A 25929-nucleotide genomic window follows, 5' to 3' on the forward strand; every position below is an offset into this window, starting at 1 on the left:
TTATGAGTACTAGGAGTCAGAAGTGTGCACTGTTAGATACAATACTAATGAAATAAACTATCAAGTTTAAATTATCACATTCTTTTTGTCCTAATATTGAACCTTCAATAAATAATATTAACAGTGTGATATTTGCATTAGAGGTGTTTATGATTTAATTAACTTTCCATCTGCCTTTTTTTTACAGTATATTTCCCTTCTTAGGTAAAATTAGCCTTAGAATCAGATTGATAAGGTAAAGAAACAGAAGTGTTATGGAAATTAATTTCAATCCAAATGATAGTAGGTAGAAACTGATAAGTGTGTTCTCTGTACAAAATGTTAAAATATATCTCTAAGGCTCAGGTAGGGATAGGTTGTCCTGTGATTATTCTAAGTGATGGACATAAAGGCATACAAGACCATGGAAAGTGATCAGAAGATAATATCTGTCACAAATTTTGTATATTTCTGGATATTTATTATTTTAACATTAACCATAGAATTTTTACAATAGATATGTGTATGTGATTTAAACATATTCCTCATTTTGATTTTACTATTGTGCCTTTTAAACTTATTTGTAAGGATTATATCTCCTTTGAGGTAATATTTATCAAAAATATTTGTTATTTTTATTTGTTTAAGTAAGCTCTTGGTTTGGTAACCAACTTTAATGTTTAAAGGTTTAAAAAGTATTTAAAATAGTTGACTCAGTAAAGTATTCTGGAAAACTGTAGAAAAAGGGTAAGATAGCTTTAGAGGAGTGATCAGTAGACGAGTTGGTAAAAAAAAAAACAAAAAAACCCATTGTGACTGAGGTAGGCGATGAATTGTGAACCAGTAAAGAAAAGAAAATGACAATCCCCTACTACAAAACAAACAGTATTACCATGTACAAATACTTAACAAGCCATTGTCAACAAAGGAGAAAATTACATGGGAAACGTATTAAAACCTACAACCCTATCACACACTTATCATCAGTCGTCATGTTACAGTTTTTCTTATTACTTCACCTACGGATATGTCTGTCACATTCAATGGACACAGTTTCCCATGTATTTTTTCCTTTCAATGATCCTTGATATTCAATCACAAGGAATACAATTGTGGAATACAATTTTGAAATATCTTAGTATACCATGTGAAACCTGTAGTTATGTACTCATAAGATGGTATGGTTTTTCAGAGTTTGATTGTTGAACTCCTTAACTGGTTTTTATCAGTAGTGTACATTTGCAATACATAATAATTATACTCATCTTGGTACATACACATATCACAACTTGATCATTTTTACTCCCACTCTACCCAGACTCGTAACTAAGAAGAATTAGGTTGGTGATTATACTCACCGTAAAACAAAAGAATTTTAACAATTATTACTATAACCTCCTAAAATAATTAAGACTTCTGTAGATACAGTTAATATTCTGGATTGCTACTACTAGATTTCAAGGGACAGAGAAGACATCTCAAAAATAGTACAGATGGACGTGAGCACGTATCCAGCCCATTCATACACTGCTCAGTCCAAAGACCATGAGAAATACTCCTGTTGCTGAATAAGTTGGGTTAGTATCGTGGCAGGAAATAATGGACACCATAAGTAACTGACATTGCATCATAGAAAGAGTGTGGCAGAAAAGGCTTACAAGTTTGGGCTGTAATTGAGTGGTGTCAGAAGAGCCTGGATTAGTCACTTTCAAAAAGGAGAGATAAGGTTATAATTCATTATTTTTAACAAGTGTTGATAAAGTATAGGGCAGCTGAGTATAGTGTTATGGTTTAGATGTAATGCATCTCTCAAAATCTTGTAAATGATACAATCCATAGGTGGAACTTTTGGAAGATAAATGGATTTTTAGGGCATTATAATCATCAGTGGGTTAACTGCTGAATTCCTAACTGGCTATGCTTGTTTGGAGATGGGGTCTGGTCCAGAGAAGATCTCTGGAATAGTGACCTGAAAAGATGTACTTTTATCCCAGGCTCCATTTTTCTCTGTTGGCTTTCATTGTATGAACACATTTTCTTCTGCCATACCCTCATGCCCTGCTTTTCTTCCTTGGAGCTAACCAACCATGGACTGAATCTGCTGAAACACGAGTCAAAATAAAACCGTCTTCCTTTCAGTTGTGGGTGTCAGGTGTAACTAATACAAGCTGTAACAAGTAATGAAACAGCGATCTCTCCAGTTAGCCAAGAAAAGAGGAACTTTGATATTCTGTGGCTTGGAAAATGTTCATGTCCTTCCTGTGTTTGGATATAAATTCAGAGTGGCCTCTTTTTTCTTTGGAAGATGGTGTTTATGAAACCGTCCATGTTCAACAGGAGAACATGCAGTTGATAGCAGTAGGCCAGCTCTGGAGTGCCAGAGGCTACCTTTCTTTCTTGTACCATCTTAATTAATCTTATTTCTGAGTGGATGATTCCTCTAAAATCCAAAATCTTATCTTTTCAGAATATTACTGTCATAATTTTAGGCTTTAAATACTTTTCTATCATTATTAACAAAAATGAACAACAGGAATGTATAAATTTTATCATATTCATACATGATATGTATTTTTGAAAAACTGGAGATGATGAGTACTCTTATTTTCAAAGTCCATTAGAAAAAAAATGAGAGAAAAAAAGGCAATAGAAGAAGGAAGTGGGAGGGGCTACGGATTTAGCTCAGCGGCATAAGCGCCTGCCTTGTAAGCAGGCAGTCGTGAGTTCGATCCCCGGTACCGATAAAAAGGAAAAAGACAAAAAAAAAAAAAAAAAAAAGAAGGAAATGGGGGAGAGAAGAAAAAGGAAAGGAAGAAAAAAACGGGAAGGCATCCAGGTAACGTGTGTACCTCCTTCTGAGGACTCAAGAGAGTGCACTGGGGAAGGGAACGCACTGGTACACCTTTCCAGAGCGTTTATAGCCACTGACTACTTCCTACAAATCCCACAAAGCTCATAGATTCCTGAATCTTCTGAGTATCCCATATTAAAAATGTACAGTCCTCTGATTGTGTCATTGTTTACACATGTCCTTGTGCTCCACCACAAGCTCCCTGCAGTGCTCTGAAGAAATAGACTGCGAGATATTAATTTCTGTGAAGGGGACACTGCCCTGAGCTCTCACCCTCCTAAGCCACATGTGCTTTGGCTTAGAGCAGAATCTCTCTCTCTTTCATTGCAGCACTAACTAGTATTTGTGGTGCTAGCAAAGGAAATGATCCCAATTTAAAACAACCATCAGGGCATAGGAAATGTACAACATATTTGGTTTTATACTTCCAGAGCTAATTCTACAATTTAAATAAACTAAAGGGATTCTAAAAGTAATTCACGCACTTTCAGGAAGTATTGTTCACTCTATATTTAAGGCACTATTGTTTCTTGGTTCAGACCTAAAGTAACAGTCACTACACAAACTGTCTCTGGGAATCAGTGTCAATCTTAAAGACAGAAAATGATGAGACCAGCAAGGTGTTGACCTAGAAGATGGCTGATGTGTATTTTTTAAAATTCTCACTGTAAGTTATACTTGCAGTAATTTCTTAGAGTCACTAGTTCAATAGCTGAAAAAAGTAAAGATATCCAGATTCCTTGACATTCATTTGATGTGGGAATTTAATTCTTTCACTAGTAAGAAAACCGCACTGTCAACTGCTATAAATACATTTAGGTTTTAGGTCCTATTTATTTCTGCTTTGGGTCAAATATCAGTAGCTAATTTGGTCAATCTAGTTTTCTGGTATATAGAAAATAGAATGAATGTGTTTACTGGAAAATGCACATATTTTAGGCTATGAAATACCCACACAGCAGACATTATTAACTGCACAGAAAAAGTTCACAAAGGAAAAAGAAGTTTGTCTCTTCAGATCCATAGATCTCCCACTTCATTTTGTTTTACAGGAATCTTTGTAGAGAAACTTGGCATTTAGTTTTTATAGATAGACTGCAAAAATACTTCAGTTCTCGAACTTTCATGTGTCAGAATCACCCGGTGGTCTTGCTAGAACACTAATCACGAAGCCCTATTCCTACTTTCTGACTGCTTAAGTCTGGAGTGGGCACTGAGAATTGGCTTCTTTCAGCAAGTTTTCAAGTGATTTTGATCCTACTTGTGAAAGATTCTCCTTTGAGAGCCCCAGATATTCATTTTTCTCATAAATTTGACCTTTCCAAGAGTAAATCCCTTTTCTTATCCAACGCTCTCCAAAAGTGCTCAATAAATGGCTGTTAGTGATTGAAAGAGGAAACTGAGGCACAGAGGAACTAAGTGATATGCCCAGATAAGGTGCCTCATTCACCAAGTCATTTTTAGGCTGAGCAAAGGGAGAGCCACTAAAGGAGGTGGCCCTATTTTGCAAATGCAAAAGGTACCAAATTTAGTTTATGACTAAGTAGAATTTGTGTGGTCATTTCAAATACTCTCCAAAGGATTCACTCAAATGTTCTATTTCCTTTTTTCTGACTTCTGTAGAGAAAATACTTAGTAGACTTACCTTCACAAATGTTTTAATTCCTTCTGTCCTGAGGATATTATTATACTCAGTGATTTAACAAAACTATCTGAACTAATAACAGACACACGTTTATTGAGACCAAGCAAATTTTCCAGTAGAGGAATACTTAGCCACTTGGAACAAATAAAGGCTGGGGTATCAAGATTAAAAAATAGCTGCAAATGGCTAAAGAGGCTACAGTATTAACAAAAGATAGAGCAAATTGACTAAACACAAATGGTACCAACAGTAGAAAATTACAAAGCAGTAGAAACCCCACCTTTCGGATCACCAGGAAATTCTAAACCAGTGAACAATGCTCAGTTTGGAAAGACATTCACCATGTGTCTCCTAGAAGTTCTTAAATGGGGAATAGTATGCTTACAGAGCATTTGGTGCTATCAATGGAGTCACGTTATAATTGTTCAGTCATTTCCAGACTGTCAGTGAAATAGACAGTGCAGGCTGTCTTTAAAAATCCTAAATCTATCCCACAGACAAACATTAAAATCTCTACACTCTACCAGGACCAATATAACTGAGTAAAATTAGGAGAACGTAAGAAGAGGCATTAGGTAGCAATGGTACTCGATTAACAACAACATATGCTTCTTTTAAAGGGGGAGCTGTATCTCAGCTTTAGGAGATTAGCTCTACATAATGTCATCCCAAAGTTTCCACATATTCCATTTTAATTTTATTTTAAAGAGGAAAAACCAGAAAAATCAAGAAAGAAACAAATAAAAAACAACAATAGCAAAACAGCAACACAACAAAAATTCAGTATGAATATAATATTTTAAACGAAGATGACAGTAATTTAATAATGGGTGTTATGTTGCATATTGTTATCTTCAAAATAGTTGCTCAGGTTACCAGATATAGGCATGTAAAATTGATCAAGCAATATAATTTCCCTTTAAGCAGTTTCTTTCTCTTTTACTATATCTATGTAACTTTTGCAACTTGTTAATTCTTTTAGTTTCTTACGCTAGTTAGACAACATGGAGTTTACACATTCAAGTCTGATTCATTTCACTTATGAGTATGGTTTAACATATCCCAATTTTTAAGAGGTATAAATGTAGCAAAAGATCCCTACCCCCATCAGTATACTTCAGTTAGTTAGTTGCCCCAGTAATAGTTCTAATTTCAGTTTGTTACTTTGTCTCTTAGAAACAGCTGGTCACTGTGATGCTTATTGTAAGAACCAATCCCCAACTGACAAGTCATTCTGCTTCTGTGCTTCCTGCTTGCTTATCCCATATAAGCCCTACACCACCAGAGATCAGCATCTGACATTTTGAAGAACAATTTATACCCTATCCATGCCCATCTGACATTAAATAAATCTGCCTCCAAATCCTGGTTGTTGTTTCAGTGTTTCAGCTTGCCTTTGCAAATGAACTTGGATTTTTATGTGGAATTTCCTATTGAATTCTGTATAATTCAAGCAAAACACACTATAGGTAAGACAGGGCATCTCATCATCCACTTGGGACTTATCATTGGGTTCCAGGAAGTTCTCTGGTTCTATCTTCCTGGGTATCCCAAAATTTTATCTAGATATATATTCTGTTCCCTCTTGAAAAGTTTTCAAACAGTCTTGCAGGCTCAGAATTCCTGGAGGATCATGCAGGCGGATCATGATTCCATCACATTGTATGCTGAGATATAGCCCATTATTTCTAAAGGTGTTACTCAAGGTGAGAAGGTAGCCTTTTGCTACATAACCTGATAAGAAGCTTAGATGCCATTCCTTGGAGCTACCCCTACTTGCTACTCATACCACAAACCATGATAAAGCATCTGGAACAACTTTTGAAACATGTATTTAGGGTCTAAGAATAAAAGTATTTGAATCAACTGTTCAGTGTATGGAAGGCTGCCAGCGCCCTGCTTGACTTTGAGAAAAACTGATCCAAAGAATAAAGGGTTGGAAGATAGCTCTGATTCATTCTTCCCATCCAGCTACAACTAAAGAACAAAGGGTAGTTCTTGTTATCATTCTGCAGGTCCATCTGGACTACTGCTTCTAGTTCCTTCTCTTTCTTTCTCCCCTCCATTGACAATAAAAATAATATGTGTAAGTGAAGTTGAGGGTTAGACATTTACATTTTTCTTTAACGTTTATTCACTCATTGAACCAATATTTATTAATAGCTTGCATTTGTCAAACAAAGCTACAACTTACTGGGAAACAAACACAATATAAAAGTAAACCTAAGGCTAGGAATTTTAGCTTAGTGGTTCAAGTGCTTGTTTGGCAAGCACAAGGTCATGATTTCAAGCAGAATCAAAAAAAAAAAAAAAGCAAACCTAAAAGCAGGATAATTCTTATTGCAAAAAGTACAACTGGGCAAATAATTTGCATAGTGGAAACCACAGAGGAGAAATACTAAAGTATTGATTGCACGACCATATGAACAACCTAAAAGGGAAAAGGGGAAGTGAATAGACTGTGGCCCTATGGGGAAAGTTATGTTTACACTACGTCCTGGGTTGACCATGGAAGGGGTGCTATGGTGGTCCATTCTATGCTCTTAATGAGGACATCAAACCTCTAATGATGCATAAACCCTTCCCTGGAAAGTTCCTGATGCCTGGAAAAAGAATAATCCTAGTTACAATGAAGCAGAGTACCTCTAGTTACAGGGAAAAATCTAATCAGCCAACTTATGGTTAAATATTATGAAGTTTAGCAGGAAAACCTGCACGTTGTATTCAGAAGGCAAACTAAGCTTCCCTTCTATACCTGTTCATGAAGAGACCCTGACGACAAAGGATTAAAATATAAATCAATGCTCTTCTCCATCCTCACCTCTGTCCCCTTGCTGTGGGAAGAAGAAAAGCATGGGCAATGTGTTCAGGTTTCAAAAGACTAGAATCATCTAAACACAGAGCAAAGTCTCATGTCCAGGAAAAAGTTCATGCTACAGAATAGAACAAATGGACTCTTAATACATCAAAACAGCAGGCATTTTATGGGACTGCTCCAGATACACTTCCTTGAGAGTCACTTGATACAAAGGACTGCATTCAACAGTGAACTACTGTGAAGTTTATGAAGGCTGAGTGCACGGGCTCTGAAGTCACGTGTGTGTGGCATGGTGTGGTGGTGGTGGTGGTGGTGGTGGTGGTGGTGGTGGTGGTGGTGGTGTGTGTGTGTGTGTGTTGTGTGTATAGCCAAACCTGAAAATGTCCTTTCCCTGAGTATGGATTGAGATATTCAAAAATAGTCTCCTAGTCTACTTACAAAGTCGCAAGTCAGAAAATTATCACTGGAAATCCAGATAGGCCAGCAATTTAAAAAAAAAAAATTTTACCCAGTCACTTTTGAGAACTAACTGAGCTCCTATAAATCCTGTGTTAATTGAGATTTTAATGCATACATTTGTCAGAATCTCTAGAGAAATACATTAATTTGTGAGCATCCCATAACCCAGTGACTCTCTTACCCCTTCCAGAAATCAGTTGAAATTTTCTATGGGGAGATGCAGTACACATCCTTCCTAAGACTTACAGGAAGGAGGAGTCGTCATGGCAGACTAGAGGCAGCAGCACCCACAAGATGCTCAGAATATATTCACCAAAATATGCAGGTAGTGAAAAGTAGGGTATGGGGCAGAAAAACCCAGACACAGAAAGGCAAATTGAAGAAGGCCAGCAGATGAATTTCAGCATCAGGAGTGTTCAGAGGAAGAAGTATGGAACCCTCTTGGACCTGGCATGGTTACAAGTCAGGTTTGATGTACACACCTTCTTGGGAAAGGGCCAACACCCTGAGGAAAAGGCTGAATACAACAGTGGCAGCCAGGCTGCTCCAGTCAGCACCCGTCTACCAGTTACTGCCAGGGTCCACCTCGCCATCTCTCTTCCCATTGGAAGACAGCCTGGCAAATGAGATAGTCACAGGAGGACAAGGACTCAACAACAGCCATAACAGCCATTTACAAGGCGATTTCCTTAATGAACACAGATGGAAGAAGCGTCAACAAGACACTTGCAAACAGGATGCAATTAGTCGTTAAAAAGATCACACTCTGTGATCTTGGATTGCAGGGATCTAAGGACATTTCAACATTCATAAATCAGTAAATATAATACACCACATAAACAGAAATAAGGCCAAAATCACACAATCATCTTAATGGGGGAGAAAAGTCTTTAATAAGATTCAACATTGATTCATTATTTTTAAAATTCTGACAAAAATAGGTATAGAAATGTCTTATCTCAAACTGATGAAAGTTATGTACCACAAATCCAGGCAACACCATACTAAGTGGGGAAGCTCTGAAACCACTGCCTCTCAAATTAGAAACAAGACAAGAGTGTTTACTCTCACCATACTATTTATTAAAGTACTCGAAATCTTACCAGAGCAGTCAGGCAAGGGAAAGAAAGAAAAAGGGATATGAATAGGAAAGGCAAGAGTCAAGCTATTTTTATTTTAAAGTGATGATATTCTTCACACACGTTCCAAATACCTCCAGTAAAAGATTCTTAAAACTGCTAAATGAATTCAACAAAGTGGCAGGACACAAAAGCAACACACAAAAAATTAATAGCATCCCTGTGTACTAAACATGAATCCGTGGAATAGTAAATCAGAGAAACGATCCCATTCATAATTGCTTCAAAAAATAATTCTCTATGAATTAAATTAACTACATAAATTGAGTGACCTCTACAGCACTCTGAAAGCAAAACAATTAAAGAAGACATTAACTTGAGGTGATCCTCCTGTCTTGGCCTCCCAAATGCTGGGTTATGGGATGCACCACCATGTCTAGCTAAGGAGGACATTAAAAAAGGACAAATTTGAGACATCTGTAGGAAAATGGATGCAGCTGAAAAATACAATGTTGAGTGAAATAGATCAGAGATTCAAGCTTAAATATTGGATGGTATCTCTCATTTGAGTAAGGCAGGGTATCAACAAAGAGCATAATAAAGGATGGATAAAAGGGGACAAGGAAATAGATTTCTTACAGATGGAAAGGGACCTAGGAGAATGAAGGGGAGAGAAGGGGAGTTGAAGGGGGAAACAAATAGATATAAAGATCTGCTATGCACAAGAAGCTACATGGAAACATTAGATAACATAAACATGAACTAAGATTAATAATATCAACAATAATGAAAATGGAGAAAGGGCACTTAGAGAAACAGGAAGGGAGGTGAATGGAAAGGAGATGGTGATTAGAAAAAGAAGCAAGCTGTATTAACTACGTGTGCTCACTCCCCAAAATGATTACAAACATGTACTAGAAACACATACTAATAAAAAAATTTTTAAAGAAAATAGAAAGGCATCCTCTGTTTCTGGGGAGGCAGAACAAATACTGTCAAAATGACCATAGTATGAATTCTCCAAGATGAATGTAATTATTATGTATATATGTATGTACATGAATATATAATACTAATAAAAATAATTATAGTGTAGATAATGCTATTTAACCCCAGATTACGTAGGCAACAATCTCTGCATTGGTAAACATTATGCTTGTCTAGGCCTGCGGATTTCACACAGGACACTCACATGTCAGTGACTGGGAGAGTTCAAATGTAGCATCAAATAGGTGCCTGCAATGGGTCCCACCACATAATTATTTTGAAAAATATATATATATTTAATAAATGATGGTTAAGTAAAATCTGATTGAACATCATTAAGATCACAGGCCTATCCAAGACAGGATAGGTTTTTTTAAGTGCTCATATTTGTCATGTTTGAAGACAATTGCTACTGGGAATTTAATAAACATCAAAGAAAAGATGAACATAGCATAAAACAAAAACATACAGTGCATACAGGCTCCCAAATAACCATAGTTACTTTCAGGTGAGCATCTCATACTATTGGTCATTTTCCTATCGTCCTGTAGATGACAAACTTATCCATGGTTCATTTCTTAGAAACATTCATTTTCTAGAATTAACAAGATATTGACTTTGCTAACAGATACTTTTGAAAAACATCAGTCATATGAGCTCTTCTAAAACAATATTTCTCAAAATAAGATCATGTGCCAACTACAATTAACATCAGTAGGGGTACTTATTTATAATGTAGGTTCCTAATCAGCCACTTCTTCTGAATTCAGCCATTGAGAGGAGAATCCAGCCTTTACATTAAAATCTTTCTATTGATATCATACGTAATTGAAGTTTTAGCACTGCTGCTTTAAGACTTTCAGAGCAGGGAAATGCATGAAAACACACATTGTAAGAATCTTGTAAGCATTTATGACTGAATTTTGGAGTTACAAATGGAATTTAAAAGTATGGAAAACCTGAGCACCTTAAAAGTTACAAAACCAGCTTTGGGTTGATTACCATTCTTACTGATGACAGAAACACACACACACACACACACACACACGCACGCACGCACGCACACACACACACGCACGCACACACACACACCTTCCTGCAGAAGACAAAATCAGAACTTCAGAGGCCCTGCTGAGACTGAGCTTTACCAACTTTATGGTTGGTACTGGGCTTGATTAGACTGAAGTGAATATATTTCCTTTACAGTATATGCCCCCAGTTATTAAAAAGTTCCAAAGCTAAGTCTGACTTAAAGACCTTTTATTTTATGGTCTCAGACATCCCCAGTAGCGTCACAAGAGAATATTGCCCTCTTTGAGAAACTCAGAATTCAATTCAGTACTTTTAAGGTCCTGTTTAAAGTAGGATGTTCTCATGAAGATGTAAGGTGCCCACAGTAACCAAGCCTTGACAGAAGGACGTGGCTGTGGTTTTATTTTCTCAATGCATAAGGACAGTGGCTACCAGTTCCCAATGACTCTAAACCAATGCTAACAATACTCTGCATCTTCAGCTGAGCATAAGCCAAGCCCAGGCACTCTGTTTAACAACACAGGTAAAAGGCCAAACCAGGGATAATACCACTCTATCTCATGGGAAAAAATAGGATAAAAGAGTAAATTTATTAGGTTATGAGACCAACAGACTCAATAAGCAAACAAACAGTAGGCTTTCTTTCTTTTTTAATAATAACAGCAAGGAAATCCTTTTATACTAGCATAATCCTACTGATTTACTGAGGAAAAATAGGAAACTACATGAAACTTGCATCACTTGGGAGAACAAGCTTATATTATTTTTGCACAAATTTCACTGGTATTCATCTTTACAGACAACTTAAGATGATCATAAGAAAATCAAGACAGAACTCTTTCTCAAATGCCTTTTCCTGCGTTGATCCTACTACAAATATGGGGGAAATATATTGTCATTTGTAGTGGCGGAAGACATTTATTTTCAGGGAAAAATAATTTGGAAAGCATATATTTTCAATTTTTTTAAGTTTTGGAGCAAAATTAGCTGCATGATAAACATACACTCATATTGTAGAAATAGATATGTGCATTTGTCCTTTTGTGCAAGTCTATTTTTTCTTCCAATAATATTTAATCCACATAACGTACTCAAGTCTCATTGTCTTATTTTATAGACTAATACATTTTTGAAACTAAAAAGAAATCTTAAGCATTCACTCTGTACATTTCACATATGGGCAAAGTGAAATCAGGATGGTTTAAAGTGATGTATTCAAAGCCACATGATTATGGAGTCACATAAGAATGAAGATGAAAATCCAAATTCTCTGACCTTGAACATGGCATTGTTTCCAAAAGAAGAATCTTTCTTTCTTTGCTCTCTGCTGAGATCCCGTGATTTTTGTTTGTTTGTTTTTAAATACTTTCATTGATCCATTTGTAAAAGGACCTGAGTATGGGAGACATACTGGTTTTGTACTAGAAGAGAAACTATCTCACCTCTGCCTTTAGAGTTGACTCTGCCACTAGATTATTCAGCATTGATTGAGTTGATATTGTTTAAAACATGTATCTGCAGGAGGTGAGTAAAAAAATCAGTGATCTGAAGTCTTAGGATCATTTGCTATTTCTTTCAGCTCTGGGCAAATTCAATTCAGTTCCGCAAAGAGCTTATTGAGCATTACCACAGATGTAACTAATATTCCATTGTACTCCCTTGGCACCAGCCGTTTTCTTGCAAAAATGAGTCTGCCTGAGGTTTTCTGAGGTTCAGGAGTGTACTGGCTCCATGCAGGGTTGGCCTAAGCAGCCAAGAATCAACACCCGAGGAAGTGAATCTCAAACAACTGCAGCAACCATATGATAAACATTCTAGTTTCTTTGCTCTTCAGGTGGGTAACTCAGGGGCACATTTCTAGCAAGCCTCCTAGGAGTCTCCGGCATGCACTGAGCCCCAAATCTCTACAATGAGGACTAATTCCATATTAACTGCATTCCTTTTCCATTTTCTTGCCTTCCCTGGGCACTTTCTGGTATTACCACCCAGGCAAACCACTTACATTCAAGTCTGTCTTGGTTATTCTTCTCTCACTGCTGGGACAGAATATACGATACCCAGAAGGAAGGAGTTAAAGATTTATCTATCTTAGTTTCTGGAACTTTCAGTCCATACTCAGCTGGCTCCAAGGCAGGGTGGCATGGCTAAGGGACAACCATCATGGTGGCCACAAGTGACAAGACTGAGAGGGCAAAAAGCTAAAAACATGCCTTCCCTTGCTGACATTGTATGCCAAAAGAGAAGAGAAGACAAAACATTTTGGAATATACAACAAAGACATTTTTACAAATGAAGGATTCTCACAAGAAGTGTGGAATTTTCCATTAAACTTATCATGAATTTCTCCACAGGTGAAGAAGTCAAATGACTAAATGATAACATCACATCCATCTGGCAAATAGGCAAGGTCTTGATTTCCCTTGGAAATACATGTCAGATAATTTGTCATTGCTTATCCAAAAAGAAATTTTTCATTCAATTATAGTTCAAGTTGCTGAACCCATTCATAGCTTCCATCCCTACAGCTGTGACCATTTTGTTCATGAGTCCATTAGGCAATGACAGGGGTGACTGAAAAAAGTTGTCTGCTATCCAGGGAAGTATTCATCTTGCTCACTTGATTATTAAAGTCCTCTTCTGCTGAGGTCATTTTTTGGTGGGCGGTTACAGGGACAAAAATATATTTATATCCTTCACTCATATGGAGAGATCTATCTGTATGCCTCTTCCACATACATATTGGTCACTAAGTTTCCAGCCATGTTCCTTCCAAGTCCCAGGCCATCCAGTTAGACTATTGGATAGAGTCCATGTTAAAAAATATATATATATATATATATCTCACATGGCCATTTTTTCTTCCAAGCAAAATGCAAAACTGAGTACACTGCCCAAAGTACTGCCCACTGTATGATTATCCTTGCTTACTGCCCTTCAAGAAAGTTCTGGAAAGGGGCTGGAGTGCTAACTTGGTGTACAGAAAGCACTACTGACTAGGATCCCATTGGTGAGAAACACTAGCAATAGCAATGTGAGGCACTTTTATATGGATCCTTTGCTCAGGGAATGGATAGCATGAAGATAAATGAGGAAGAAAATGACAGCTACCTCTCTGGGCTACAAAATTTAAGTGACTTCTTCAAGAGAATAGGGGTACATCTCAGCCTTAACTGGAGAAACTGTGGGGTTGTTAGACTCTCTGTGAGCAGATGTGAATGACAGAGTGGCATTAGGATTCTTTCTGATCCTGTGACTGCTATCCGTACTCACAAGGTGATGAAATCTGCAGAAACCAAGGTAATAACTGTTTTGGGTCCACTTCATCCCCTATCTGCTTATCTATCTACTCTATTTCTTCCTATGGGATTATAGTTTTCTAGAATGTACTTTTAGGGCTGGGGATTTAGTTCAGTGGTATAAGCACCTGCCTGGCAAGTGTGAGGTCATGAGTTCAATCCCCAGGACAAAAAAAAAATAATGAAGTAGAAAGTACTTTTAATGGGTGATCAACTATATGAATAGACAAGAATGTTTTAGTCTTTAGTAAGTCTCCTGAAGTTTATTATTGTAGCTTTTGCTTTAATCATCTGATAAGTCTTGTTGAAGAAAGAAATGTCACATTCCCAATCATTTTTATGAGATATTCTTATTAGGAAAATGCTTTTAGAATTAGAATAATAAAAAGCCCCCAAAATTTTGTTATCTGTTGCCAAACTATTATCTCTATAGACTATTTTATATATCCTTTTCTTAAAACTGGCTTCCAAAAAGTCTATTTTTGTAGATTAAAAATGTATGTTTCAGGAATAAATGATCATTGTATTGAACTGGCTTGGAAATTCTGCATCACGAAATTGGAATTAAGATTCAAATGAAATACGAAGAGTTTTGCCAACGATAAATATCACTGATTAATCAATCTGGTTCATATTATGAAGGATAAATTACAGGAAACACAAATGCACCATAATGAATGTATTCACTTGCTACCTATGGAAAATAATGCACTGTATCAGACAAGATGCCATGAATTATAGCTCTTGAAAAATACAACATGTTCAGTTCAGACATTGCCATTATTTTAGTATGATTGCTTGGCTCATGCTCCTTAGATAAATAATGCCAAATTCTATTAGGATCAATATTTTGATTATCCATTTAACATTAAGAAGGATTCTGGGTTTCAGGTAGTAGAATGCTAATTCTCAGGAAGCTGAGAAGGTGCATGTTACTATGGAGTAGACAATCCTGGGACAAAATAGTGTGGAGAGCCACATAAAGTAGGTGATAGAGGAAAGCATTCTAAGGTACACTGTTGGAGATGCCTCTGGAGAATACATAGTTCTTGGTCAGTTTATCATCTTTGGAATGGCAAGGACTCAGGGGATATTACTAGGGTTATTAATAAAAGTAATAGGACATGTTAATGATCTCCAATCTAGTCACTCATGTCAAAAAACTCTCCTTTTCAGCCTCCTGTCACATGACAAGCTGGTCTCTCATTTAACTTACTAATGCTGAAAAAAAATCTTTCTACAAGTGCCATTTAAAACATAAATTATTTGAGGAATAAAAATTCAGCATATCAATTCATTGCGACATATATGAATAAAGTCTTTTACTGTCAGGACTGTATGCGAAAAGAAATCATGAAGCTACTGTGGCAGATATTTGACTGCAAAGAATCTCTCTGCCTTCAATGTATTTTTAAATATTTCTTCATTTAATTTTTTTCAATTTTTATTTTTTATTTGTACATGTTGGTGGTAGATTTCAGACAAATGGGCCAAGTGGGACATGGCCATATATTTGTGGATTTGGATAATGAAACATAAATGAAACTGACCTATATTAAAAGACTGTGTTGTAAATCACATAAAGTGACCAAGGAAACATGTAAGATGGAGACTCCAACAGGATGGGCCTCTGAGAAAATGTAATGGGCAGAGTCCCTTCCAATCTACATGTGTGGAACTTGCAGTATAAGAAATCAATTTGTATTGTCCTCAGCTGTGATATTTAGGCACAGTCTGTTATGGAAGAGTTTCTGTCATACTGACCATTAGAATTAAGAAAGAATTAACTAAAATATCAGCTCACAAATTGATGTGAATTTGTCGTCCTATCACTTTAGGTAGCTGACCCAGGAGGATCTTAAGTTTGACCCCAGCCTAAGGAAATTTAGCAAGACTCTATCTCAAAATAACAAGCAAAAATTGCTGGAGGTGTAGCTTAGTACAAAAGGCCTGGCTTTAAACAAAACAATAACTAACTTACAAAGTTACAGCCTTGGTCAATCTAATTTCCTATATACCTACATCTATGGTAGCGTGCAATCTGTGTTTAGATACCTTAACATTAAGTGAAAAAACATAAATACTTTTGGTATTTTGAATGGATTAAGGCACAAAATTAACACAGTTTTGGACAACTGTTCAAATCTTATAAAACTAGGTTACCAAATTCAAATTGATAATCGAAGCAAAGAAAAAAACAAAATTCTATAGAGAAGAGTACATGGCAAATTTAATTATATCAGTTAAATTCTGTTACTTTATTTTAAATCTGAACCACATAATGTCAAAATGTTAAGGTTTTATATATGTGGGTTGTAAATACTTGAGTGATTATTGTTTTCTATGATATGGAATACACTTGAGAGCACTCAAAATACACTGTTAATATATTTTATCCTACTTATTAATATATTAATTATTGGGCTTCATTATGGAATTTTCATTCATATGCTAAACATACTTAATCCTCTCTATTCCCATTCATATCTTCCCTTCCCCAGACCTCGCACCTCCTCCTGGTCCCCTTAATCATATTTAATGGTCACCCTTCTACTTTCATGTAGTCTTTTGTTAAAAGAATGTTAACAATGATCATATAAGGCAATAAAATATCTGATTATTATAGGTAACATAAATCTCCACCAAACAAAATGACTATTTTACAAAGAGTATCAGGTAGTTGGGATTTATATGGATTAAAATATGAAATATTCTTTAAAATCTTACAGAAAGGCAGATTATAGCAATGTAAGTTCATATTTCCACATTTCTACACCTAAAATGTGACTTCTGAACACATCAGAACACATGCTATTTACACACCTTCGTTCTCTGTTAGAGAATTTTTACGTCTTCAGTGTCACCATGAGACCAATAATTATGTCTATATGTGCAGTGAAAGAACTATCAGGTGTGAATTAATATTAAGTTAAAAATCCCAACTATAACATCTGTTGGCTATGCAGTCTTGAATGTCTCAATTAACTTGTATGTATTTTAGTTTATATATTAGATGTTTAAAAGTAAAGACATTTCAATTATTAAGGTAAATATTACCCCACTGATACAGATACAATGGTTTTAGAATAGTGTAATATATCAAATATGGTGAACTTCATGGTAGAATACCATTATTCTAGATTTTAAAAACCTGAAATTTAGGTAACTTATACTTTTAGATGTGTGCAGGGAGTTATTTCATAAAAATGTTGAGAAAAACAGAGGTGCCATCGTTCTTACCTCATCTCTTCTCTATTCAAACTCCTTTGATGATATTTTGCCATTTTCTGAATTGCTATTGAGATGGTACATATTTTCTTTGTAGAGAAAATTTATCTCTGAGTCATAATGAGTCTTTATTATCTTTGAAGGTACTGGTTGAGGAATAGTCCAGTAAGGAGAACAGTAAGAGGATGCTGTACAATGGTGAGGGGTAGAAGGATTTCAGGATCTGCTTCCTGTGGAGTCTAACCACCTGATTTCCCTCAGACTCCATTCCATTTCTCCTGTTCCCTTATCTTCCAAGGCCAGATCCATTTTCTTATTCTCTTTTCTCTTATAATAATTTATCTTTTATTTTAAAGAGTCAAAACAATAAAAACAATGACACAAAATTTCCAAACAAGATAGTAGGGAATAACAATGGCTACTACATCATGCATTATTACCTCCAAAGTATTTGCTCATATTTCTTGTAATAATTTATTTTAACTTATGCCTTGATCTTAATATATTCAACTTAGAGAAGCACAGTGCTTGAGAAATGAAGAGTCCTCACTCAGAAGAGTATCTAAAGACAAGCATAATATCTCATTTAAAAATTAATACAGGTACTCTGATGATAAGAAAAATAGATATCTGAATATCAGTATTATCCAATACTGCACACATTAATCAAAAGTTACTAGCATGAGAAAATGCTAACGAAGGTACTTTATAGTTAGTATTTGTCTTAATAAGTAAATGGACACAAATTTTTCATTGCTTTGTTTAAAATCTGATAAAGTAAAATCTCAATATATATTCCAAAATCATTTGAGCCCAGATAGGTCACATATATGGGGATAAAACTACCCACACCTCCTCTTTCAGAGTAAAGATTTGGCATTCCAGAGCAAGAGTGTGTGTCGCACACATGTGTATGGCTAGTTAATTTTTTAGCAACCGTCTTGTAGGGGTTGTTATTTTTCAATTATATTTATGCTACATTTATTGGCAAGCACATTCAGGAACTTGCCTCATTGATTTCTCAAAAGTACCCTTGAGGAAGTTGTATTTCTTTCCATTTCATGGATGAAGAAATTGAGGTCCAAGAACTAAACCAAATTTACACAAACTCAAATGGTAATAAATGACAAAGCCAAGACTCAGGCCAATGGTGCTTAACATCACTGTATTTTCTTTTTCCACTCCATTATAACAAGCATGCTTTGTCTTTATGTGGAACCTGTAGAGTTTTAAAGAAATTAAAGAGGTCCAGGGATATAGCTCAGCGGCATGGCACCTGCCTTGCAAGTGTTAAGTCATGAATTCAGTTTCTGATACCAGGCAGAAAAAAAGAAATTAAGGGGAATAAAGATCTCTGTGCAATTTAAATGTAAAAATGTCAACTGCAATTCAAGATTCAGAAATAAGGTAAATAACGCTATTAAATCTAAGCACCTGAAATCAAAGAGATTTGGAAAGAAAGGGCAAGGGACATTCTTTGGACCTCAAAGACACAGAAACAAGAGAAATACTAAAGCAGTATTGTGTCTAAAAGTGATGATGTGAAATTTCTTAATGTCTGGCCCCAGAGAAGATCTCAGAACCATTCAGTTCTTTCTGAGATTCATGATATTATTTATCTTCAGGCTTGTGATTTGTAACAATACTTGGTAAATTTAAACTGAGCAGATAGAATTGTCAAAATCAAGCACTAAACACTGCAAGTACAAGCAACTATCAAAATGATAAAACTGTCACATCTGAACCTATCAAGCCACAGTGGCATACATTATGTCCAAATTCCTGGCACTTACTATTGTCTAGTGAGAAAGCTAAGCTCCTTTAGAGTTTTGCTGTCAGCACAAACACAATTGAAAAAGACTTGACTGTGTCAGTTATTTATGATTTTACAAAGAATACAAAAATCGCCTTGAGAGGAATGTGAAGGTATCTGGGAAAATGTCAAAAGAGATTTCCAGTGTTAAGTACTTTGGAAAATACTTTGATACTGGTTGTGGAGAAACATAGGAAGCCTCAACCACTTCACTGTCTTATTTTTCAGATGTCTGAGTTGCCAATTTGAGTGTATTTTCCTCAGAGAAATCCTCCTGCAGAACACCAAGTGAAAGACGTGTGGCTGAGATGACAGGGAGAGAAAAGAAGAAAGGAAGAAAGTAGGAAGGGAGAAAAAGAGAGGAGGAGACAGAGAAGGAGAGAAAGGAAAAAGGAGAATAAAGGACAAAGATACATCCTGCAGAGAGACAACTTGACTTTCTTGGCCATAACTTTTATTCTTTACTACCTTGTTCTGTGAGCCTTCATCCTGACGGAAAGTTAATATAACTGTGTGCAAAAAAGTGAGGATAAGGAAGTAAACATTCTTGTGTTCACAAGAGGTGAATCCAACTCTCTCTGAGTTATCTACTTCAATTTTTCTACTTTTTATTTTTAGTACAAACAGAAGTGTGAAAGCAAAAAAAAAATATGAATCAGAAGGATTGTTGGGAATCACCTTGAAATTATAGCAATTATGAACGTTTTTCTCATTAGCAATAACAAGTTACACTCTAGACCTTAAGACTATCATCCTTTTGCCATATGTGTACCTATTATTAAGTTTTCTTCTTAAGAAACTCTGCCCACAGCAGCAAAGTACATCTAAAGGGCACCTGACACAAAGCAACCTTTTCCTAAGCATCTGATGTCTCAGGACGTGGTTTCCCGAGCCACCTGCCTTGGCCTTGCATACTTCTTAATGCCCCTTTCTATCCTCCCACTGTCCACCCCGCTCGCTTTCAGCCCATTCCCTCCAACACGCACTCGTATATTCCTCCCTTCAGTGCCATCTCAATCTCTGTTTAGCTCCATTCCAGGAGCCCTTAGGGAGGCACCGCTCCTGACTTGATAACCACTGTGAGATCCTTTTCACTACAGATTGCTTTGTCACACAGCTTCTCTGCCACCGCCGCAGCTCTGAAACATCCCAGATCCAAAGTCTGTGCTCACATTAAAGTCATCAAGAATACGTGCATTATTGCTGTCCCCTGAGTAACATGTCTCTCTCATCCCTACCTGCACCCTCTGCCATTTTAAATATGACCTTCTAGTTCTGGCTGTGCCAGGAGTTTAGTGACATCCAAGTTATAAAAGTACAGTCACTAACTTATGTGAAAAAGGTAAAGTACATGAATAATGTATTTGGCCAAAAGGATAACTACTGAGTCAGTTTTTGTTGAACAAATAAATGCATTTATAATGTTTCTTAAATAGGCCATAAACATTCCACTCTTAACACAAACAATGGTCTGCAGTGGACCTATGTGGAGGTAGTTCTATGTCAATCTTGGTAACAGCATTTGTGCTTTAATTTCCCTAGGTACAGGGCATGAGGACTTTGGTTGAAACTGAGATTCCTAGGTAAAAGCCAGGATTCCTCCTAAGAATTTCTATATTAATCCACCTTCTGGTGCTAAAGACTCCAAGGAAACAGGACACTGACTGACCTTGGAATCATTCAAGTTTGGCTTCTGAATCCAAAGGAAGAGAAGCATTACGTAAAATACCTCCAAAATGATACTCTCAAAACCTAAGATTTATTTCAATCCTGTAGAAGTAAACTCTGCTAAAACTGAGTTTAACACACACACACACACACACACACACACACACTCATATACACATACATAAACAATCCACTGAGCTAGTGACAGCCAGTGTAACAACCATGAAGATCAAAATGCTATAAATTTGTAATTTATAACTAATAATGGAGGGAAAGTACTCAAAATTTCAGATACTAGAACAGTGTAAAAGAATACAAAGATATATTTAATGTAATTAAAAAACAGAAATAAAGAAGCATAAAAATAAAATTATAAAGAATAGAAAAAATTTTTAAGACACAGAACTGGAAGTTGAACAATAATAAGATGGGTGAAAACATAACTAAAAAGAATGAAAAGATACAAGATACATAAAAATACTATAATAAAGAGAACAGAGATTTGAAGTATAAAAAGTTTTACAGAATGGATGGAAAACATGACTTTTCATATACAAGATGCAAAGCAAATCACACTTAGAAATCTCAGAACCAGAAAGGGGGAGGGGGGAGATTAAAACCAACTGGAATCACCTATTGAGAATAGTAGTAATGAGAGAAAAGTTTTCACCAGAAACAATAAGGACCAGGAAAGGAAAATTCAGTAAGACTGAAAGTTATGAGGTTGAAAAATAAAACCCTCAATCTAGAATTCATTGCCAAGGTAGATAAACTTCCAGAATAATTATAATACAAAAGTGACTTCAGATAAATGTTAAAAGAACTCCTAAGAGATAAACTTTAACAGAAAATTCAAAGAGGAGAGGAACCAAATAAGCAATAGTGTCAAAAAAACTACTCATTTGTGGGAAAATGCTACACTTTGAGATCATGTTAATGAAATAAATTAAACTCTCAAGCTTCAATATTGCATGGATTCTCATGTGAGAATATCAAACTATGAAGAAATTAAAGATCAACAGGATCGATAACAGGAAACAAGGATGCAGATCTTTTGCAAAACAGAAAAGGACCAAGAGATGGAGGGGAAAATTAATGAAAAATGAAGATGCGTTATACATATGTACCATGTCCCCACTATGAATACATCCATTATGTACTGTAAACATGCTACTAAAATAAGCTAATAAAATAAGCGAAAGGACAACTGATAGATATGGGCAAATATAAAAAGCTCTTATTGGGGCCAGGGATATAGCTCAGTGGCACAGCACCTGCCTGGCAAGCATGGGGTTAAAAGTTTGATCCCCAGTACCAAAATAAATAAATGAATAAACAAACAAACAAATAAATAAAGAGCTCTAATTGCAAAAAGGAGTGAACATGTCAGGAAAATATAAAAATCAAGAGTGACACACAAGATGCCAAAGAGGTCTCAGAACACATTTTGATTGTCTAAAAGAGTGACAGAGCTATTAAGTAAAGTTGTGTTTTTAAAGTCAAATACACATGCTTAAAATTTAGGTATAATTTTTAAAGAAAAAATGTCTAATTTATAATTCATAAACAATAAAGGAGGGAAACTGCATTAAAATAAATTAAATCATCTAATCTAATAAGAATGGAAAAACTGTTCACATTTATTTATAATTTATGGTGTAAACTTGCAGTATCCTCTTTAAACTCACAAGGCAAGGATGCTCTCTTACAGCCTCCAGTATTACACAGGAGCTATTAATCAAAGCAACAAGACAAGAAAAAAATTAAAGACATAATAATTGGAAATGAAGAAAGAAATCATTTATTACCTGAAGGAATGTAATTGAAAAATTTTAAGAAATATACAGATCTACCTAACACTAAAAAATAGAACTTCCAAAGTTTCTTAAAAAAAAAACCTGATATACACATTCTTGATATGGTTCTTACATAGTATCAACAGAAGTCTAGAAGATGCAGTTACATCTCTGCAGCTCTTCAGATGGGTGTCAATCTGAGAGAGCTTTTATATACATGCACAGAGAACAGAAATAAGGATATCTTCAATAAAGATTATGAGTTAAATATTACTAAGCAAACAACATGAATCAAACTGTCCTTCACTAGGTATACTTTCACAGTAGCATAAAATACAATGATTAAAATGAAAGCTACTAACCCAGATAACCTCAAAAGCATAAATTTAATGAAAAGATAAGATACAAAAGTGTTAGGTAAAATTTCTGTAAAGCATTGTTTATCAATATATGCATATATAAAAATACAAAAAACTCATTAAATCATGTAGCATAAGAAAATCTCTAACTTCACAAATACAGTTACTTTATATACATAGTTATAAAATTGTTATATGTATCCCAGAATCATAGGATCCCTGTTTTATTTCCTTGGAAAAAATAGTTCAAATAAATATAGCAAAAATTTAGGCAGCTAAAGCAGATACAGAGACTTCTGTGTTATTATTTCCTGTACTCAACTTCTTTTGTAATTATTCAAAAATAAAAAGACATTCGAAGATCAATTGACTTTTTTTTTTTGTCTTTTGTGAGACAGCGTCTCGCTATGCACTTCAGGCTGGCCTTGGTCTCATTTTGTTGCCCAGGCTGGTCTTGAACTTGCAAAGATCATCCTGCCTCAGCCTCCCAAGTGCTGGGATTACAGATGTGAGCCACCATGCCTGGCTGATCAATTGACATTTTAACCAAGATATTTTGAGACAAATTTTCTGATACCGCTTTTATAGTGCATGGAATAATGTAAGTTAATTAAACGTATTTGAAGACCATGAGAACCATGAATGCTATTTTGAAGTTCAGCTCTCACTTTTTCTACCATGTGGATTTTCTGTTTTTCTTTCTCCTGTCTATTTTTAAATGGCATCACTGGCATATCTTAAACTTTCATACAAAGTAAGAACAATAATACAACAAGAGAAACAATAAACCGTATTCCCTTTCCTAGATTTTTAGACTTATATTTATGTTTGTGTCCAGGTGAGCTACAGAAGGATTAATTTATCTCCCCAGGTGCTGCTGCACCAGCCAAGATCATTATTCACACATCAGAGAGCTAGAAATCTTTAGGGACCACCTCCTCTAGTAATAAGTTAAATACCTTACTTTGAGATTTGGTTCCTGGTTGATTTAAAAAAAAACAACATTTAAAATAAACCTTCTGCTGGGAGGATAATGCTGATGACAGGTGACTCATTCCCAAATTTCCCCCAGCCTATTTGAAAATTTTATTTTTCTTATGACAAAAGAGAGTAAATACTTAAAAGGGTAGTTTTATACTTTCTACCCTTTCTGCATAAATAGCATCAAAAAGGACTTTTCTCCATCACAATTTCAGCAAGAACAATAACTAGAATCCATGGAATATATAATAGCAGTTACTGTGTTTGGAGTTAACTTTGACATTTGCAAGTTAAAGGCAGTTTGTGTCTATTGTTTGAAAATGAATTATTTATTCTTTCATTGGTTTAGTTTAGATTAAATCTGTATATATCCTGATTTATATTAACATCTCTGTCCCAATCTCCTATCTCTTCCGGATTCTGCAATATACACAAACTGGTTCACAAATACCACCACTGAATAAATGTTCAGGTATAGTAACATTAAACTGCCAAGTGAAGTCCATAAAGTGAAGCCTAGGAAACAGCCAAAGACACATATATTTGATCCCAAGTCCGAATGTTCAATATATTCTGGTACACTCAGTTATTTCAAGGAAAGATAACTTCAAATTTAAAAACAATTCATTGTGCATTAAAAAGCACATTTACTGAAACTTCATTTTTGCAAATTTAAATAGTGGTTTTATCACACACATCTGTTTTCACACAGATAATAAAACAGATCAGCACCCATGTTCTTCACACATAAAGCCAAAAAATGCCATAGAATAAGCCACAGGAGATCTCAGGATATAAGAAACCCTCTAGACAGTTACTACATGTGAAGCTCAGATACTTTACACTGTTGCTTTTTTTTAAAGTACTGGCGTCTGAGCTACATTATTCTCAGCCCATTTTTAATTTTTTTTTTTTATTTTGAGACAGGGACCCACTAAATTTCTAAGTTGCTCAGATTGGGCTTGAATTTTCCAGCCCCCTGCCTCAGCCTCCCAAAGTGCTGGCATGACAGGAGGGCATTCCCACCTGTTGTATTTTAAACCTGATCCACAGAATTTTTTAAAAAATCCCTTGGAGGCTTCTCTCCTTTAGAAGACAAAACCACTAACATCTTCAGTAGGATGTACAGTGGAGAAGAGTGCAGGAAATTGAGCTAAACGTGGGGAAACTATTTGCTGACACACACTCATGGCAACTCAACAAAATAATTCATGCTCAACAGAAATCACACAAGCTTGCAGTATCTCATGGCATAAAAATGCCCAGTGGAAACACTCCATTTAAATATTTTATTTTAAGTTAGGCTTCACTGCAAAATACTATGAAGTCCTGTAACAAACTGGTAAAATGGCTGCCTTACGGAATTTCAGAAGGAGAATACTAAATTTTAAAAAATAATTAGCAGGATACATTTTCTTCCACAGTTAATATATTCACATCATCATTAAAAATAAGTAAAACATAATAAAATTACTGTGTACCCCAAAGATGAAGTTTAAAAACAATCTAACTTTTTTGCTTCCTATTTAAGAATCACCTGGCACAGCACATTATGTACCAATGTTTATGCAATCAAAATTTCTTAGCAATCATAAGACTACATGATTTCATAAAATAATCCAAATTCTCACAGGAAATCTAATTCTACTATTCCACCTTGACCAAAAAGTTAAGAAGCACACGTACCTCAACAAAGATAAAACATGGGATGATGGAGTAACTTCGTCGAGTGTTGTTGCCTACAGCCATTTCTCAGACCATGTAACACGACTGCACCGTCTAGAACTTTCTAGGCTGAAATAGAAATAGACATAGGTTGCATGGTGTGGTAGCCACTCGTTGAGAAATCCCTTACGTATATACATAACAATATCAGTTACCCTCTGGATAAACAGGCTGTGCATAAACAATGCAAAATAATGATCCATGGCATAGTCA

General features: G+C 35.6%; 1 protein-coding gene across 2 annotated transcripts in view; it reads right to left on the reverse strand.

The window, feature by feature from the left end:
• Positions 1–25929, reverse strand: part of Plppr1 (phospholipid phosphatase related 1) — a 282868-nt gene that overhangs the window by 119390 nt on the left and 137549 nt on the right. For both annotated transcript variants that reach the window (XM_063224526.1, XM_023565531.2), the window contains exon 2: positions 25678–25785. In XM_063224526.1, the coding sequence (XP_063080596.1) occupies positions 25678–25740 (63 nt within the window). In that variant the 5' untranslated portion in view covers positions 25741–25785. The remainder of the gene's footprint in view (positions 1–25677; positions 25786–25929) is intronic.

The sequence above is a fragment of the Cavia porcellus genome, unplaced genomic scaffold, assembly GCF_034190915.1.
Source record: "Cavia porcellus strain 051 isolate PalLab524CR breed Dunkin Hartley unplaced genomic scaffold, mCavPor4.1 scaffold_1, whole genome shotgun sequence".
Classification (NCBI taxonomy): Eukaryota; Metazoa; Chordata; class Mammalia; order Rodentia; family Caviidae; genus Cavia; species Cavia porcellus.